General features: G+C 44.1%; 1 protein-coding gene across 4 annotated transcripts in view; it reads right to left on the bottom strand.

Annotated features, from left to right (window-relative positions):
- The window catches only part of ARHGEF9 (Cdc42 guanine nucleotide exchange factor 9), a 307760-nt gene that overhangs the window by 241680 nt on the left and 47743 nt on the right, over positions 1-18337 (bottom strand). For all 4 annotated transcript variants that reach the window (XM_073361041.1, XM_073361042.1, XM_073361040.1 and 1 more), the window contains 3 exons: positions 15159-17254; positions 3702-3849; positions 380-477 (listed from right to left, as the gene is read on the bottom strand). In XM_073361041.1, coding sequence (XP_073217142.1) covers positions 380-477; positions 3702-3849; positions 15159-17186 — 2274 coding nt within the window. In that variant the 5' untranslated portion in view covers positions 17187-17254. The remainder of the gene's footprint in view (positions 1-379; positions 478-3701; positions 3850-15158; positions 17255-18337) is intronic.

Raw genomic sequence — 18337 nt, 5'->3', positions numbered from 1 at the left:
TAGGTCACAGAGATAGCGACAATAATTAATCCAAAGGACATATGGTAACAAAACTACAGACAATTTGAAATTACACAGTTTCCCCCCATCTGCAAGGAATATTCAGCCAAAAGGAAGGGAGGGCCCAGGCCCTGTATGAGGTTGTAAAGCCTCTGATTTATATCCGATGGGAACTAATCTGGGCAAAAAAGGTGAATGCTACAATCTTTATATTGCCATAAAATAATTTGCACTCATTACCAAAAAAAAGTCTGCTGCTACGGAAACTGGATTCTGGAGGCTTTTATTGAAGCACATTGTCAGAGTCGACGGCTAAGGGCGTCCCAGGCAAATGCCAGCACGAGAGCAGATAAAACAATATTTCAAGCAATGGCCTTACTTTACTGACTAGCAGCTGCTCAGCTCCAGGCTTCAGGGGCCTCCACCTGCTGCCACCTCCGCGCACCTCCAGAGTCTTTGAACCCAGGTCGCTCTCAGCTGTAGGACAAAATCCACACAAAAAGGAATTAAAGGATAAACACCCTGTTCTGGCTCAGGCTGCGGGGTGAGGGCTGTTCTGTTTGAATGCAAGAAACAAGACAGTGTGAAAATACTCCTTCAAGCACTACTTTTTTCTTTAAAAAAAAAAAAGGAGAGAATTTATTTCGGTGCCTATTTCATGCTCTCAAGACGGAAGAAAAGTATCCTCATTTGGATGCTATGGAAATTCAGACATAACTTGAGAGCTCAGGGCCAAATTCAGATCTGGTATAGGCAGGTAGGGGCAGACACACTGGATCACCGGCCAGGATGCTATTCCGCAAGCTCAGGAAGAGTATAATCTGAATACATTGTTATTAAAGGTCTGGTATCTCAAGGACCGTAAGTTCTAAAACACTTCTTATACATCTTTGGAAATCTGGGATTCCCAGCCTTGATGGTCTGCAACATGACACACCTTGAAGTGGTAACTGCTCCTTTAATCTACGCAAAACAAGAACAGGCCATTAAAAGGCCGAGTACCAGAGAAGCCAGGATGTTTTCATCATCCCAAGCACCCTAGGCCAGTCCAACCATGGAAACAATTGCACTTCAATGGAATTGCACCCACTTACACCAAGTCTGAACTTGACCCTACAGACAACTGAGCACCACCTAAGGATTCTATACCTGAAGGTGCAGCTGGCTATTAAGGAGATACAGATGAACTAGGAGGACTAGATGATTCAAGATGATTACCTTTTATTAAATTCAGCTATATTGTTCTAATCAACCATGAATCCAGCTCTTCCTCCCAACCCCTACCCGATGGGCATGGCACAGTTCTGGGCAGAAGCCTTGGCTCTAGTTTAGAGAGGTCTATTTCCCTCTCATATTGCCCATGGTTTTGTTTGAATCACTCCGCCAGTCCACCCTTCACACAATGCTTGCCTGGAGTGATATCCACTGGGAGAGATGAGCTGTAGAAAGGCACCACATGTAGGTCTGCAGCTGCTGCTAATGCACGCTCCTGAGTCAGCAGGCCACACATGGCTTGAGCAGAGCACAGACAGTGTTCACTCACTTTCCCTGGGGTCTGTCATCCCTTTCAGGAAGGAAAGAGCTGAATTCCGGAAAATTTGCCTGAGAGATGTACAACACTGATTTCCCTTTTTCCAATCCACCCCTAAGTCCAGACAGCAGTTGCACTCAATGCTAACCTAGGATGGCTGCGTGACTCAGAGATGGGCCCAAACTAAAATCCCAGATCTAAAATATCAGATCCAGACTGAGAAACTGGCCAGTGACAGGATGAGCTGAAACCCTGTATCCAAGTACTCCTGAGCTTTGGGAAAGTGGAGATACGAATCTGGATCTGAACTCTGCAGACCAATTTCACCATTACCGTACAATGGCTCTATGTGTAGTGGGTAGCGATACAGTTTGGAAGCCAACAGCACCTGGCAGACAGAATCAGCTAGACCTTATTAAACTAGTTTTAGCTCTGAACTGCTCCCCATGCAGACAGGTACCTTCCAACGGCAAGCCTGGAGGTGTGGTTTACTCTATAGCACAATTAAATGAAGACCTACTGACTGTTGATCCTACACATCTCTTATCAGACTACCATGTCGTGCCTCTGCTGTGCCATTCATCGGAGGATCTTAGAGTACTTCATACGCAACCTTCAGGGGCATTAAAACATGGGGTTTTGTTCTGATTCCCAGTGATAAGCTAACTGTGAAATTCATAGCCATGGACCCAATCCCACTCCCAGCTGAAGTTTTGCTGCAGATCAGGATCCAGACCTGGAGATGTATAGAGCTGGAGTTCTGGCTCAGACCCATCTCTAGTTATGGAATTGCATTCAGGGCTGCTCGAACAGGGAACCTGGTTTTCTTCCAGCATTACTGGGAGAGAGAGAGATTGCACTGAAGCCTATTTCCTAAATGCAGCACCAACCTAGTCAAGCTGCTGTTATTTTTAGCAGTGCATGTTTCCCTTTCTAGTCTCTCAATCAAACAAAACCAAACTAAGGTGCAGCGTGAGCACTGATTATAACTAAAGGATGATAACTAAAGAGGCAACGTGCAGATCCTGTAACACTTGCATTCTTAAAAAGGCTTATCCACTTCCACCCACACACTAGAAATGAATAGCGTTCATTTCAGTAAGCAGCTGCTTCACCCTTTCACCACTGGTTCTTCTCATACCTGCTATGCTGCCACCATCCATTAACACTTGGTTGCAATCAGTGGCATATTTGGATGTACCTACACGGCTGGTATTCTTGACCTGGACATGCCAAGAAATCCTAATGTTCAGGTGTTAGTAATACTGACCCATTGGGAAAGAACCTCCATACTCTATTTGTCATTCTTCCTAATCAGAGAGGTTGGACGTTGAAGACACCTATTACATCACCAACTCATTTCCCTGCTAGCAGGACTGTTCCCTGCAGTACATTCTCTCATGGGAGTAGATGACAGGGGACGGATCACTCAATGATGGCTCGTTCTGTTCATTCCCACTGAAGCACCTGGCACTGGCCACTGTTGGAAGACAGGATACTGGGCTAGATGGACCATTGGTCTGACCCACTATGGCCATTCTTATGTTTTCTCCAGAGTAGTTTGGAGATAGGACTTGTACCACTTTCCTTGGCCAACTATTTCACAGCATAATAGATTGTACTCAAGTTTCTGATAGTCTCTTCCCTCTTGATCAGAAAGAAGATCCAGACTCGAAAAGCAAAGCACTTTTCCTTCTGATGTCACATTCCCAAACAAATCTCCCACCTGGATCTCTGAAAATTTAGCAGATTACTCATTTTCTCAAATGGCAATATTCACAAAGAGACTACTAAATTACACAAAACTGTCCAGGACACAGAACTGGGAAGAAATCACCATGTATAGCAAATGAGGTGAAAACCCAATCACAGGTTGCCAAAAGGTTTTTACACTTCAGAGCATCATCCATCTCCCTTTTCGGTAATGAAAATCTGGGGACAGGAATTAAAGAGGGGAAAGACCCATTATTTGCAATCCACATGAAGATCCTAATTCGTCAGGGATAAACTCTCTACAGCTCGTGGCTATGGCAACCTGTTCCTGCAAATTCCAGATTTATAACGAAGACAGATGTAATTCCAGACCATCTCTCCTAGTCCCTAGTCCAATGCTTCCCTTGCTGCTTTGATTAAAAGGCAAGTCTGAGTAGTCAAATGAAAGGCGACTCACCACCAGTGCTCAGCAACAGCCGCCTCCTCCAGCCCAGTTGGTCCAGCCCCATCGGAGTGCTTTGGGAAAGGGGTAAGGAGCGACATCTGTCCAACAGAATTTTGAAAGGAGGTGCTTGTGGTGATGGATGAAGAGGGTGAGACAGGGGCTGGAAAGAAAAAGATTGTGGGATAGGAATATTACTGCCTATAATCTGACAAAGGTCAGGCTCAAGTATGGCACTTTTAGTGCAATACCATGACTCATGCCTTTCTCCAAGGCTCACTGTAATGCCCCCTAAATGGGCCAAATAAATTCGTGACCACTTAATTGTTTGCAATAGAGAGATTTAGACTTGCTGATCGTCTCTGTATAGTATCATCTTTCATTTCTACTAGGTCACGAGCTTGAACTCAGATCCAGGGATAAAATTTTCAAAAAAGCACACAAATCATTTAGAAGCATAAGCCAATGGAACATAGGGTCTTAATTCTCTTGGGCACTTTTGAAAGTGAGACCTAAGGTTACTAGTGGTCGAATGTTGTTCCTTCCTGGCCGTACTTTGCTGGCCTACCTGAAACCAGTAGTTTGTTATCTCAGTCCAGTTCCCATGTTGACATGTAACAGTAATCACCACTACCACAATCCACATTAACTCAGAGAGGTCAATAACTGAATGGCATGGAAAGCGAACTACAATGCACTGGGACATGATCCCTCCAACACCGGAGGAGGCACACAATCAGGGAGCAGTGTGAGGAGTTTGCACGGTCTTTGCGCGTGCTATAGTTAAAGAGAAAAACATCAGCTCCTGGTACTGGCTATCTTGCCTCTTATGCTATAATGTGTTTTAATTACAAATGTCACTTTTTTTAAAAAAAAAGCTTAGCTAATTTTACTAAGAACACAGAATGACGCTTAAGGCTGAGAGAGCCAAAGCAGTTCCAGCAATATCCTAGCTGAGCTATTCTGAGTGCTGTGGATTTTGTTACTATAACAATACCTGTCTAAAAGTGAATGATCTCTCAGGTCCCCAAAACCTTATAAATACAGCTGCTTTTCTAGTCATTTGCAGGTGAGCACATTAGGTGTTTTCCAGTGCAATAAACAGAACCCTACACTTGGTTTTTGAACCGGAGAGCAGGTTGCAACTTTGTTATGTCTAGTAGGTATTCTTGTGGAGCAGGTAGGTTCACTAAGGAGGCACAGAAGGCCATCTGGGCAGGAAAGGATTCTGTACACCTAGGTGGAATTTTATTACTTTTGAGGTGCATGTGGTTGTAAAAAGGTACATTGAAAATTATCTAGATGATCCTGCCCATTTAAGAACCAAATCCAATAGCTCTTGCCTCAGCTAAATGTAAAGTGTAGCATAGGGCTTGCTTCAGCCAAGTCAAAGTATGAATCATTGCAAGCAAGGAAAACTCACCTAGCTCCCTTCCTCTTCACAGACAACCTTCTCCCCCACACTGCAGTCCACATCTCTCCTCTAGTGTGATTGGAGGAATTAATTCATTGTCTACAGCTGGTCCAGCCCTGCTACCTAAGCAAATCCCCTCACTCATTACAGACCTTCTTCTGAAGGAGAGTGTTAACCCCTTCCCTGCCAACCCCATCAAAGAGTTTGTGTCTATCTGAAGCATGTCATTAGCCCCTTGTCTGAGACAAGATACCAGCGATATTTACCATTACTTAGGTCTGGGTTCCAGTTCATATTGTTCCTGTTAGAGCTGCAAAATTCAGATATGAATACAAACTCTTCTAAATTCTGTTGTGTCTTCTGAGATAGGTTTTGGTTTGGCTTATTATAAGGATGGGGCCAGTTGTGAAGTTACATTAGTAAGCATGAAATTGCAAGGGCTTCCAATCCTCATGCTTCAGGACATAAGTTGATCACCAGCTGGAATCAGGATGGAATTTTTTTCCCTCTCTCTCTCTCACACACACACACACACAAATGGACAGCATTATAACATTAGCTCCATTATGTTCATATTACATCTTCTGAAGCATCTGTCACTGGAGTGTGTTATTCACGACACTGGTTACTGTTGTATTCTGTCTCCCAAATGTATTTATATGGTGCCTGTCACCATCATTTCTAGTTCTGGGATCACAATTCCTATGTTCTTGCTAGAGATAGGCCACAAAGTTTAGATTCAGATCCAGATTTAATCCAGTCAAAAACAGGAGTGGCAGGGAATTTGAATGTGAGGGGTTAGTTAGGACCCATCTCTAGTTCTTGACTGCACATGCCTCTGTACTCTTTCACTACACTTAGAAATAGTATCAGAACGTCTGTTTCGACTGAAGGGGTCACACAGAAAGGAGTAAAAATTACAGAGTGGGTTTCCTTGAAAGTTGATAGCTAACTGCTAACATGACCATTACATTATAGCCAGTGCCTGTGAAGCACTATTGAAAACAAACAAACAAAAAGGCTTTGCTGTTAGCTGAAGCAACTATAAAGTGGCTGAGTACTGGTTGGCTGTGCCTCCACCAAGGTAATAGTGAATCCAGACAAAGAGGCAATTGCCTTTTAAGACTAAGAGAAAGAACACTATAACTTTCCCTCTCTCAAGCAATGACTACCTTTCATTAGCTAGAGAACAATTGTCTTGAAATGGCCAAATGTGCAGTGACTCTCTGAAAAATGGGTTCATTTTTTAGAGTTATACAATTCAAAATCAGGCTTTTATTTTTATTCTGACAAATGATGAGTCTCAGATACACCCTGTGAGTTAGGAAATCAGCAGAAATTTCTGTGGACAATGTAACATAACAACTGGGAGATTCACCAGTTCCATGGGACCATTGTGATCACCTAGTTTGACCTCCTCTACAACACAGGCCACAGAACTTCCAAAATCATTCCGAGAGCAGATTGTTTAGACAAACATCCAATCTTGATTTTAAGATCACCAGTGATGTGGAATCCACCATGACCATATGTAAATTGTTCCAATAGTTATTACCCTATTTTTACTAAGCTTTTGGGCTAGATGAGAGTTGCATCTATGTATCTTAGGTATTTACATGGCCCCCATTACCACAGTGAGTGAGTGCATTTAATGTATTTATCCTCAAAACATTCCTGTGTTTTGAGAATAAATACATTTTACAGAAGGGAAGCTGAGGCAAACAGAGAATAAGTTACTTGCCCAAGGTCACGCAGGAAGTCTACATCAGAATAAAGAATTGAACTTACATTCCCCAAGTCCCAGGCTAGCATGTTACCCACTGGGCCACCGTTCTTCTCTTGATTAGGAGACACAACGGTAGGCAAAGTAGGTTTACCAGCCATTCCAGCTTTATGTATGTTATGAATGCAGGAGGACTTCCTTGTAGATGAACTGGTAATAAGATTGGTTAATGGGAAGAGGTTGCAGGGAATGTGTGACATTTTATAGTTCTTTATTATTCATTATTATTTATAGTACAGTAATGCCCAGAGACGTCAACTGGAATCAAAGCCCCAGCGAGCGGGACATTGTACAAATACGTAGTGTAAGACAGATTGTAAGCTGTTTGGGACAGGGAACTAATTAAAAAGCCACAAGTAGTTATAACAAACTAACGTAGGGAGTAGGGAACAGCAGATCACAATTAGGGAAACATGTGGTTACATGGATTAGCCATGTGCTAACTAGCTGGTTGAGTCAAATATATATGAATAAAGCCACCAGCCTTTACATACACTGCCAAACCTCTCACTGACAGCAAAATAACAGTATTCCCAGACAAAACACCAGTTAAAGAGAAAATAGAAAGTTTTTTAATTAAGATTTTATTAGTACCTTGTGGTTATTAAAATTAAAAAGTATCTGAAAATCAGAACAGCTTGGAGTTAACCAAGTTTCACTTTTCATTAAATAGCTAATAAAAGTCACTTATGCACATTGAAGATCAGGATTTGGCCCCATACAGACAAATGGCCCTGCCACTAAAATGTAGCTACTACAGAATAGAACATAGCAGTCATTTGGCCCAAGCAAGATTTAAGAGAGTGGGGAAGTGAAGTATCATTTCTTGATTTCAAATATTAGTATACACTACATACTAATGTGCATGCAGAGTGTAATCAGTGGTACTCCAGCTGGAAATGGGCCAATATTAAATTTCCAGCAATTTCTTGTCAAATAGAGAAGACAAACGTAGCAGCTTCTCCCAGTTGTGAGAAGCATATTGTACCAGCTGCTACAAAATGAAGATAAGCAAAGCTGCACATCTGTGGCTGAATTTAGAACTCCTGAGTCCAAGTCCTGTGCTTAATCAGCAGACTATGCACCTGCTATTCTACTGAATGCACCAGTCCAGGCAGAACAGGCATGTGCAGAGAGAATGCCCTTCTGAGTCCCTGAATTTCCCAGGTATATCCACACGGTGTGCAGTTACTGCGTGAGAAATGATGTGTGCCGCTCATGAATTAAAATATCAGTTACTCTACTAGCAAATAATGTTTGCGAGCATTGCTCACACCTCAAAACGTGGACTGCTTTATGGGGGATCGTTGGTTATGCTCCCCACTAATATGGCCTGCTTTATGGGGGATCTTTAGTGGCAGTAACAATGCAAGCAGGTTTGTTCCATGCATGATATTCACCAACACTAAGATTTTTTCAAAAAAGTGGGCTGTTCCACCAATGACCTTCAGCAGTATCAACCACAGAACGAGGGATCACTTCATAGCAATCTGGGGCAGTAGCTGCCTGTTTCATAAGAGAACCCCTCCATAACCAGATAGTCTCAAGCAGCATTCAGAAACTAATCTGAACAGATCTTCACAAATGAGCTTATGCAGCACTTACAGACAAAGTGGCAGGGGTCTGTGAGCGAATAATCTGTTGTGGCTCAGGCGCAGACAGTCATCTGGACATGGCACCCAAATCCTGAAGATGACCTTCCAGGCAGGGCTGCAGTCTGCAGGAATCTGACTTTCACAGCTCTGGCTGCAACATGCCCCCAGAAAAAGGTAATAGAGACAACATACTTACTTACCGGCTTACTCCATGCAGCTACAAGAATCTGAAGGAATCCATAAGGAATCCTTTTGGACTGAAAATTCAGATCAGTAGGTAGCTAGTAAAAAGTTAGTTCCTGAAAATCGAAACCTACTGATTTCACCAATAGCCAGCAGAGGGCACAAAAGGATTGCAGCTAAAAGCCAACCGTGCTTTCACAGTTAAGAGCGACACTTTCTATTAATGACAGGTTTCAGAGTAACAGCCGTGTTAGTCTGTATTCGCAAAAAGAAAAGGAGTACTTGTGGCACCTTAGAGACTAACCAATTTATTTGAGCATAAGCTTTCGTGAGCTACAGCTCACTTCATCGGATGCATGTAGCTGTAGCTCACGAAAGCTTATGCTCAAATAAATTGGTTAGTCTCTAAGGTGCCACAAGTCCTCCTTTTCTTTTTTACTTTCTATTAAGTGTGGGAAAGGCTGGGCTGAAATACTCAGTACCTGGAGGTAACTGGGATTTTTTGGGGGGGGAAGATCTCTACAACAGAAGTGGGCTTGAAGTGGTGTTTAAAACATGAACCCAGATTGAAATGTTGCAGTTGTCCCCCACATCATTCCAAAACCATGGATCTGTAACATCCCTCCCTCCCAAGAACGGGGTGATTAGAAATCAAGAGCTGGATTTTGCATTTTGGTGTGTGTCTGCTCTAAGCCATTCTACAGCAACGACAACCAAGCATCCTCCCTTCCCACCCAGCCACCACCTCAAACTGATGGAAGTTGGGAGAGCACATCATGACATCAAACCTGGCTATGCACCGGCTCCAGGCTGACTTCTTCCCGAAATGCTGATATTGTCGGGTCAGCAATTCGGCAATGCTAGATGCTCTGAGGTCACTCCTGGGAGCTGTGTGCCCTTTTTGGGTGAGATGATGCGGATTGCAGGGAGATGCTATATTTCTTGGAATGGTAGAAACGAAGATGGCAGCTTTGGCCAGTTGGCAGGTTGGATTTTTAAATGGTCTGAGCTCCAGAGGAACCTGACATTCACCTTACCAGTTGTTTCTAATATTTATCCAGAAGCTTAAAATCAGGCAGCAGATTTTACTCTGGAGCTATGAAAGTTCAGCTTGTTAAGGTTATCACTAACTTTCCATTTGCAACCTGATTTTAACCCCTACTATTCTTTAAATTCCTCAGATCCTTTCTGGCTGAATGGTTTGGTGTGCCCCAGGAAGAGAGGAGAATTCTCTGTAGGGTCTGAGAGCAAATGGACAGGGCAAGTTTAAAGTTAACTAAAAGTCTGAAAAAGAAGTAGGTTTTTAGCCTCTGAAAATTATTATTCTTATTCTTATTTATATTAGGGAGGGTAGTGTCTACAGACCCTCATCAACATTAGGATCCCATTGTTCTGGGCATTGTACATACACATAACAGCAGAGAGTCCCTGCCCTGAAAAGCTTACAGTCTATGACACCAAAAAGGGAAACAGAGGCAGAGAGAGATGACTTGTCCACGGTCACACAGCAGGTCAGCAGTACAACTAGCAATAGAACCCCCTTCTCCTGAAACCCAGTCCAGTGCCCTGCGCACTAGACCACACTGCTTATCTCCAGTCTTTTAGCTTTCTTGGGCATGTCTGATCTCACAAAGAGCCACATCTGGAAACTCCACATCTGTTTTATTCATTTGTCCTCAGTGAGGACCAGGGCCTCTGTATATTTTATGGAAGGTTGTTTTGCAGATATTGACTATGACTATTTCAACTTCTGAGAAGTTTGCAGGATCCCTGGCACATTTTAAGCCTCACAGGATTTATCGCTTAGTCTTCACTGAGGCTGGATTCTCATTTTCTCCATCTGAACCACCCACCCTAACATCACCTTCCCCCTCATGCCAAGTACTTCACCTGAACTCCAGACCCTTCTTTGAGCAATGGAACCGCAGCCTAGAGAGGCGGGTGGATCCACTCGCGGGTGTCCAGGGGCTGATGGATTTGTCCTTGTTTCAGCAAGAGCACAGAGAGCTCTACTAGTGTAATACCCCAGTTTAGGCATGTCGAGTTTGGGATGAAATATTTCCAACTGCCACTCCCTGATAGCACAATCAGGCAAATCCCCCAGATACATAAGAATATTTTGTATAGGAATTCCAGATGGGCTCTTCGCTCCCTTCAGGCCATGTGCCCACTGCTGCTGCTGCTTTTCCAGCATTTTCCTCCTTTGCAGCTATTTTGGGCTTTCCTCTTCTGCTAGAACACTGGTAAGCTGTAACTGCTTCTCCTTCTCTAGCTACCACCATATCCAGCTTTGGAAAACCAAGTGAAAACTGCCACTGGACAGATATTTTCCCTTTAACCCAAATGTTCCTTTCACCAAAAGAAACTTGAGCATCCTGGATTCCCGAGGCTGGACGACAATTATCCTCATCACACTCCACAGGAATTCCAGGGGAAGTTTCCTGCCCAATTATCTCAAGCGCCATACTAGATTAAGTTTGTTGGTAATATCTGTGAGCTGCAGCAGGCCGGCCATGATCAGAGGACACATCACATATCCTGTTCATGCAGCTAACCTGGGAAATTATTTAGATTTAGCTATAAGAGCCCTGAGATTACATATAAAGATATATACATTGCGCTCAGCTAGCTACTGGGTTGGAGAGATTAATGTTAGCTTGCTTGCGCAGTCCGTCATGTTTCCACATTGCCTCCTATGAATTGAACCCTGTCTGACAAGCCACTGCCCTCTCTTCACTCAAGACCTTCTTAAGGAGCATTTCTTCCATGAGGCCCACAAGAAGGGATTTATCATTAAACAATTAATTATTGTTTAAACCATAGATGGACAAACTACTTCCCACAGGCCACATCCAGCCCGTCAGATCATTTAATCTGGCCCTCAGCTCCAGCCGGGGAGTGGGGTTGTGGGCTTGCCCCATTCTATGCAGCTCCAGGAAGCAGCCAGCATGGTCCTCCTCTGGCTCGACCCCACTCTGGCTCCTACGTAATACACGGAGGCGTGGCCAGGCACCACCCCTGAAGCTCCCATTGGTCATGGTTCCTGGCCAGTGGGAGCTGCAGGGGTGGTGCCTGCAGACGGGGCAGTGCGCAGAGCCACCTGGCCACGCCTTGGAGCCAGAGAGGGGATATGCTTCCAGGAGCTGCTTGCAGTAAGCGCAGCCCAGAGCCTGCACCCCTCAGCCCCCAACCCAGTGACCCAATCCCCTGCCACAGCCCTGATCTCCCTCTCACCCTCCAAACCCCGCAATCCCAGCCCAGAGCCCCTTCTTTTACCCCAAGCCCATCAACCCCAATCCCATCCCAGAACCCGCACCCCCAGCTAGAGCTCTCAAACCCACCCCCCCCAAGCTCCAACATCCTGCTCCAGCCCTGATCCCCCTCCAATGCTCCGAACCCCTTGGTCGCAGCCTGGACCCCCCTCCTGAACCCCAAACCCCTCATCCCCAGCCCCACCCCAGAGTCCCCTCCCTCACCCTGAACTCCTCGTTTCTGGCCCCACCCCAGAGCCAGCCACCTCAACTGGAGCTCTCACCCCTACCCCCAATTCTATGAGCATTCATGGCATGCCATACAATTTCCATACCCTGATGTGGCCTTCAGGTTTAAACCGTTCTCTTCATTGCTGACTTTCCCAGTGCATCCCATCTTGTAAGTGTCTGTAATCAGATGTCAAGCTCTCTGGGACACAAACTGTCTATTTTTGTGTATTGTACAGCGCTGTGCACATTGTCAGGGCCAAATTAATATAGCAAGAAATGATACACATCAGAATAGCCATATCCATTTCAGCCTGGAGTTAGGCATCCAGGAATTTTTACCTCAGTATTTATATTCTGCTGCCAATTGCCAAAACATCTTTTTTTGGCTCAGGTTTCAGAGTAACAGCCGTGTTAGTCTGTATTTGCAAAAAGAAAAGGAGTACTTGTGGCACCTTAGAGACTAACCAATTTATTAGAGCATAAGCTTTCGTGAGCTACAGCTCACTTCATCAGACGTTGTAATGACACCCTTTTCCAAGAGAGGCTAGTCTCATCACCTCTGCAGTGTCTGGTCTCTGCAAGCCAGGGGAAGGGAGGAAAGTTGTTCATGAACTGGCAAGCATTCCCCTTCTGGCACCTAAAAAAATGCCTTCCATCCTGTCTCAGGATCACTAGCAGCAGCCTGTGTGTGAAATGAGTAGCTGCGTCTCAGTCCAGTTCCAGGAGCACAGGCATCCACAAGTCTCCAGCACAACTGGCACTGAAAGGAAGGTGTGCCTTGACCGACTGGGCAAAGAGCCAATGACTGAATGGGCCCCATGTGTTGATGATCTCTCTCATACATAGAAACTGGTCCCTCCAGGACAGGCTTGAGGCCCATTAGCATGTGACAAGGAGGGGTAAGAGCACACCACCTCTGCTGTCCACACTATACCTGTCATATATGGAGAGGTACATAGGTACTCAGAGGCTACAGAGATGAGCACAGAATAAGGCCTTGATCCAAAGCCCATTGAAACGCAGAGGGAGTCTTTTCACTTCAAAGGCCTTTGGATTGGGACCCAGGTTTGGCATCAGACCAACAGAGAAGTCAGACATTTTCTGGTGCTACCAACCTGCAATATTTCACCTGGAAAATTCTTTTTTTTAAAATAGATTTATAACTTGGCTCTAAATACCACATTTGACTGTTCTTTGGAACATCTTTAGAAGACTTGTTGATGCTCAACCTGTGACAAAATTAAAGTAAACTACGGTTGGGGCTTTCAAAGGGGGCTATCTGAGTTAGACAATGGGAATCGGGCACATAACTTAGACTGCATGTTCTTTGGGGCAAGGACCATCTCTTTTTCCTGTGTTTGGGCAGCACCTAGCACAGGGGGGTCCTGGTCCAGGATTGGGGCTTCTAGATGCTACTGTAATGCAAATAATCATTAACAACAGCTCTAGGTCCATTTGAAAATCCAAGCCTAGGGCTTGAAACAAAAGTGCTGAATACACTTTATCCACTGGATGCTTAAAAATCCTGCATAACCTGAAGAATTTCAGCACTTTAACCTCTACTTTTCATAGATTTCAAGACCAGAAGGGACCGCTGTGATCATCTTGTCTGCCCTCCTGCATAGCACAGACCATAGAACTTCCCCAAAATAATTCCTAGAGCAGATCTCGTAGAAAAACATCCAAGCTTGGTTTAAAAATTGCCAGTGATGGAGAATCCACGACACCCTTGGTAAATTGTTCCAATGGTTAATTACCCCACTGTTAAAAATTTACACCTTATTTCCAGGCTGAATTTGTCTAGCTTCAACTTTGAGCCTTTGGATCATTATCTTTCCCCGCTACATTGAAGAACCCATTATTAAATATTTGTTCCCTATTTAGATGTATATAGACTGTAACCCCTTAACCTTCTCTTTGTTAGACTCAAAGATCTCAAGTAATTTAGCCTATCACTGGAAGGCAAGTTTTCTCCTTTGATCATTCTCATGGCTTTTCTCTGAACCCTCTTCAATTTTATCAACATCCTTCTTGAAATGTGGGCACCAGAACAGGACACAGGATTCCAGCAGCAATCACACCAGTACCAAATACAGAGGTAAAATAACCTCTCTACTCCTATTCGAGATTCCCCTATTTATGCATCCCAGGATCGCATTAGCTGTTTTGGCCACAGCTTTACACTAGGAGATCATGTTCAGACAATTATCCACCATCACACCCAAATCCTGTACAGAGTCACTGCTTTCTGGAATTCCCCATCCTCTAAGTATGGCCTATATGCTTTGTCCCTATACATATGCGTTTACACTTAGATCTATTAAAACATGTTGTTTGCTTGTACCCAGGTTTCCAAGTGATCCAGATCGCTCTGAATCAGTGACCTGTCCTTTTCATTATTTACCATTCCCCCAATTTTTGCATCATCTGCAAACTTTATCAGTGACCTAGTGTTTCCTTCCGGGTCATTGATAAAATATTAACTAGTGTAGGACCAAGAACCAATCCCTGTGGGATTCCACTGGAAACACACCCGCTCAGTGATAATTCTGCCATTTACAATTATATTTTGAGACCTATCAGTTAGCCAGTTTTTAATCTATGTAACATATCAAGTCAAATCTTTGAATGAGTTAAAAGTGTGGGGGGAAGTGAGGGGGTGAGGGGAATTAAAGATGCTTTTTGGAAATAACTGTAAAGTTTCTCTCTGTGCTGGGGCTGTTTTTGCCACAACTACCCTTCCTAGGCACATTGATGAGTGTGATGTGGCCAAATAGTTCTAAAGCAAGTAGCTCAGAGATACCATCAGCCTACTGACTCCTTTGTGTCTGCTTTAAAAGATGCATCCACAGCCTTCATCCATACATGATATGAAGGTCTAATTGAATTGGAAGACCAGATAAACTATATCAAAACCAGTTTTGCCTGCAGACCTTCTACCCAGGAGGGAGTATTGTATAATAGTAATTGTATAGTGTCTTATTGAGACAGTGTTACAGTGAAGATTGGTCATACCTTTCCATTGTTGAGTTCCCCGAAGGATACAATTGTACAGAGGCTCATCTGGATCTGATGGCACACTTTACTATACTTAAAGTGATTTGCTTTGTCTGGCCTCTCCATGGAAATTTGTTCTACTGGTAAACTTATTTCATGTTCTTTGATAGGAGAATCCTCCAGTTCTAAAGCTTGCTCATTATCTGTTGCATGTTTTAAAAGAGTAGCTGCTAACAGGCCTTGAGTACCAGCCAGAGCACTCTCTGTTTCCTGAGTATCCAGTTTACTCTTAGAAAGATCTTGAGAATGTGATTGAGTCTTGTCCAGGTCCTGAATATCCACTGGAGTACTCCTAGTGTACTCAGTATACTCTGGAGTGCTACTCAGTTCCTGAATACCCAGTTTTGTCTTAGCCCTGTCTTTCAAATGTAACTCAATATTTCCAAGTTTCCAAGCATCCGCCGCCGGAGAGCTGCCCGGGTCCCGAGCATCCGCCACCGGAGAGCTGCCCGGGTCCCGAGCATCCGCCGCCGGAGAGCTGCCCGGGTCCCGAGCATCCGCTGCCGGAGAGCTGCGCCGGTCCCGAGCATCTAATTCAGTCACAGGCATGTCTGGAAACTGTGATAGAGCCTTAGATGGGCCTTGTATGCTTAACAGAGCATAACAGTCATCTGGAAGTTCTGGCAGTGGGGAGATGGATGGACCTGGCTCAAGGTCAGGAAGGGATGTTTCGTTAAAACTATCATTCCCATTGTTCAGAGCAGAGCTGCTGATCTCTTGAGATAACTCTGCTTCAACACTTCGCTGAGGCAGCGCTTTTCCTGTTGAACTCTCAGAACTATGATTATCCCAGATCCCAGAATCTGGAGACCGCAATGACATTCCCATTGAAGAGAAAGCTCTGGCATTTTCATTTTCAATAACCAAAGACTGTTTGTGGGAGGAGGCTTCCTGCCTCTGACTTCTGCAATTGGACTGAGGTCTTTGCTCTCCCTGCGAAAATGTCCGGGAAGAGCCACGCCACTTCCTAGCTGCCTCAGCCACACTGTTAAAGAACCGAAGAACACCACCAAAGTGACTGGCTTTCATTTCACTGTTTGATTTTTTAGGCTGGCTAAGATTCTCCTCACATCTCATATCAAAATCAAAATAAGAAGCAGAATTATCAGTTATATTTTCTAAGTTCTGGAAATTTGTTTCAACACTTTGATCAAGCAATTTTGAATTATCTTTGCTAGACAATGAAATTCCCTTCAGATAGCTCCAGACATCAGAGCTTTTTCCTCTCCTGCTCTCCTCGGGAAGCATGGGACACCTCTTTTGATTGTCCCTTTCTGTAATCTCAGAACTCTTAGAGTTTTCAAAATTCAAAAACTTGCTCTTTCTAGCTGACATTTTATGGCAGTTACTATCATTATCGTCACTGTGTATTCTGACACTAATATCCCTGAGCCATTTATTTTCATTGGCATCAATTTCCGGAATGTTGACATTTAATTCTACGTCTTCAAAGGAAGAATCCAAATCATCGATGTACCCTGCATACGAATGACGGAAAGGCCTCTGACTGTCGGCTAGTTTCTTAATCCTGTAGGCTGTCCTTTGGTCACTGTCCTCCTGGTCCTCCTCAGGGATGTGAGAAACTTTGGCTTTGGAGGGTCTCAAATCCACATTCTTAGACATGCTGGAGGTTCTTAGCTTTTTTAAGGACCTCACCCTCTCCATGAAGGACATCTTGCGTTTTTCTTCTAAGGTCTCTGAGGTATCTCCTAGCAGGATCATGGACTGGGGTCTTTTGTTATTCATGGAGGGACCTTTCCTTCGGCTAACAAAATTCCAAATCCGGTTGCCCTTGGCTTTCTTTTTATACCTGGTTGCCTCTTCCCTTGCATTTTGGTTGATGCCTTTGGAGTTGCAGTGCTGAAGATCACAAATCTTTAATGTCTCAGTGCTCCCATCCTCTGGATTGGCTCGAAAAATCTTGTTCATGTATCCATTTGGCACCAGCCCAGCGTGAGTGTGCTGGCAATCTTCTATAATTTCCATAGTTCCAGTTGGCAAGTTGATGGAGAATGTCACAGCTCCATTGTCTTCAGAGTATTTTCTTCATGGGGCTTAAGGAAAAAGAAGAAAAGAATGCAATTAGAAACACAAAGGGATTTTAAGGTTACATTTCTCAAAACACCAAGAGCCAAATCCTGGCCCTACTAATGTCAGTGGAGGTTTCATCATTAACTTCCATGAAGCTGAGTTTCTGCCTCATGCATGTGTAAAATTTAAAGTTGCTTAAACATTGATTCAGTTTTGAGGAATTAGAGACTACAGATAAACTTCCACACATCAGTAAAGGATACAAAAATGCAAACATTTTATGATAAAATCTCCTCTTGTCCAGAGACCCACCATGGTGCTAAACACATAAGAATTTTTTGGGGGTGAAATTTCAGCAAAATCTCCTTATAAATGCAACTTACATCTTCACCAGACCAATCCGTCATGAAATAGCAATGTATTTACCCTTGAGCAGTTCCAGTCCTCTCCTGGCAGCCATTGCAAGAGGCTCCCCAATGCTCCCTTCCCTGGAGCTCAGATAATTGATGGTGCGTCCATGCCCATTCTAAAGAGACAGTCTTTAGATCTCAACCCTGTAACTGTGTCAGCAGCATGGGGACCCCAATGCAGGACAGGGAGTTCCAAACGGAAGATCTGCAGCCACCACTGTGTCGTATCATCATGTGTGCAGGTTCTATTGACGTGAGCTACAACGTACAGTATCTGTGGTTAGGAATAAAACCACAAGAGCAAGGTGCAGCGAGAGGTGCGAGCGGCTCAGCTTTCTTTGTGAGGATGTATTTGAACTCTCAGTCATATGCACAGCTGAAACCAGAGCCTAACCCTCCTCTGCCACAGGTGGGCCCTCTGCCTAGTACAGCCATGCACAACAGAGCAGGATTCCTCTCTGTGACATTGATCCTGCAGATCCTTGCCCAGGGCACAAGGCTGTTACACTTCAGTGCAGTTGCAAGCAGAGCCTGCAAGTGGATATTAGCAAAGTTAAGCTCTGAACAGCAGTAAGGCCTCTGAGCACTCTTATTCTCAACAGCACAGGGGAAAGATAGTGGCAGGATGTGGGCAAAGAAAGGGTGGATCTGAGAAGACTTAATAAAGACTTAATAATAATAATAAATTCATGTGGC

This window comes from Lepidochelys kempii, chromosome 9 (genome assembly GCF_965140265.1).
Source record: "Lepidochelys kempii isolate rLepKem1 chromosome 9, rLepKem1.hap2, whole genome shotgun sequence".
NCBI classification, from domain to species: Eukaryota; Metazoa; Chordata; order Testudines; family Cheloniidae; genus Lepidochelys; species Lepidochelys kempii.
The sequence above is the reverse complement of the archived record's forward strand: the minus strand, read 5'-3'. Positions and strand labels throughout refer to the sequence as shown.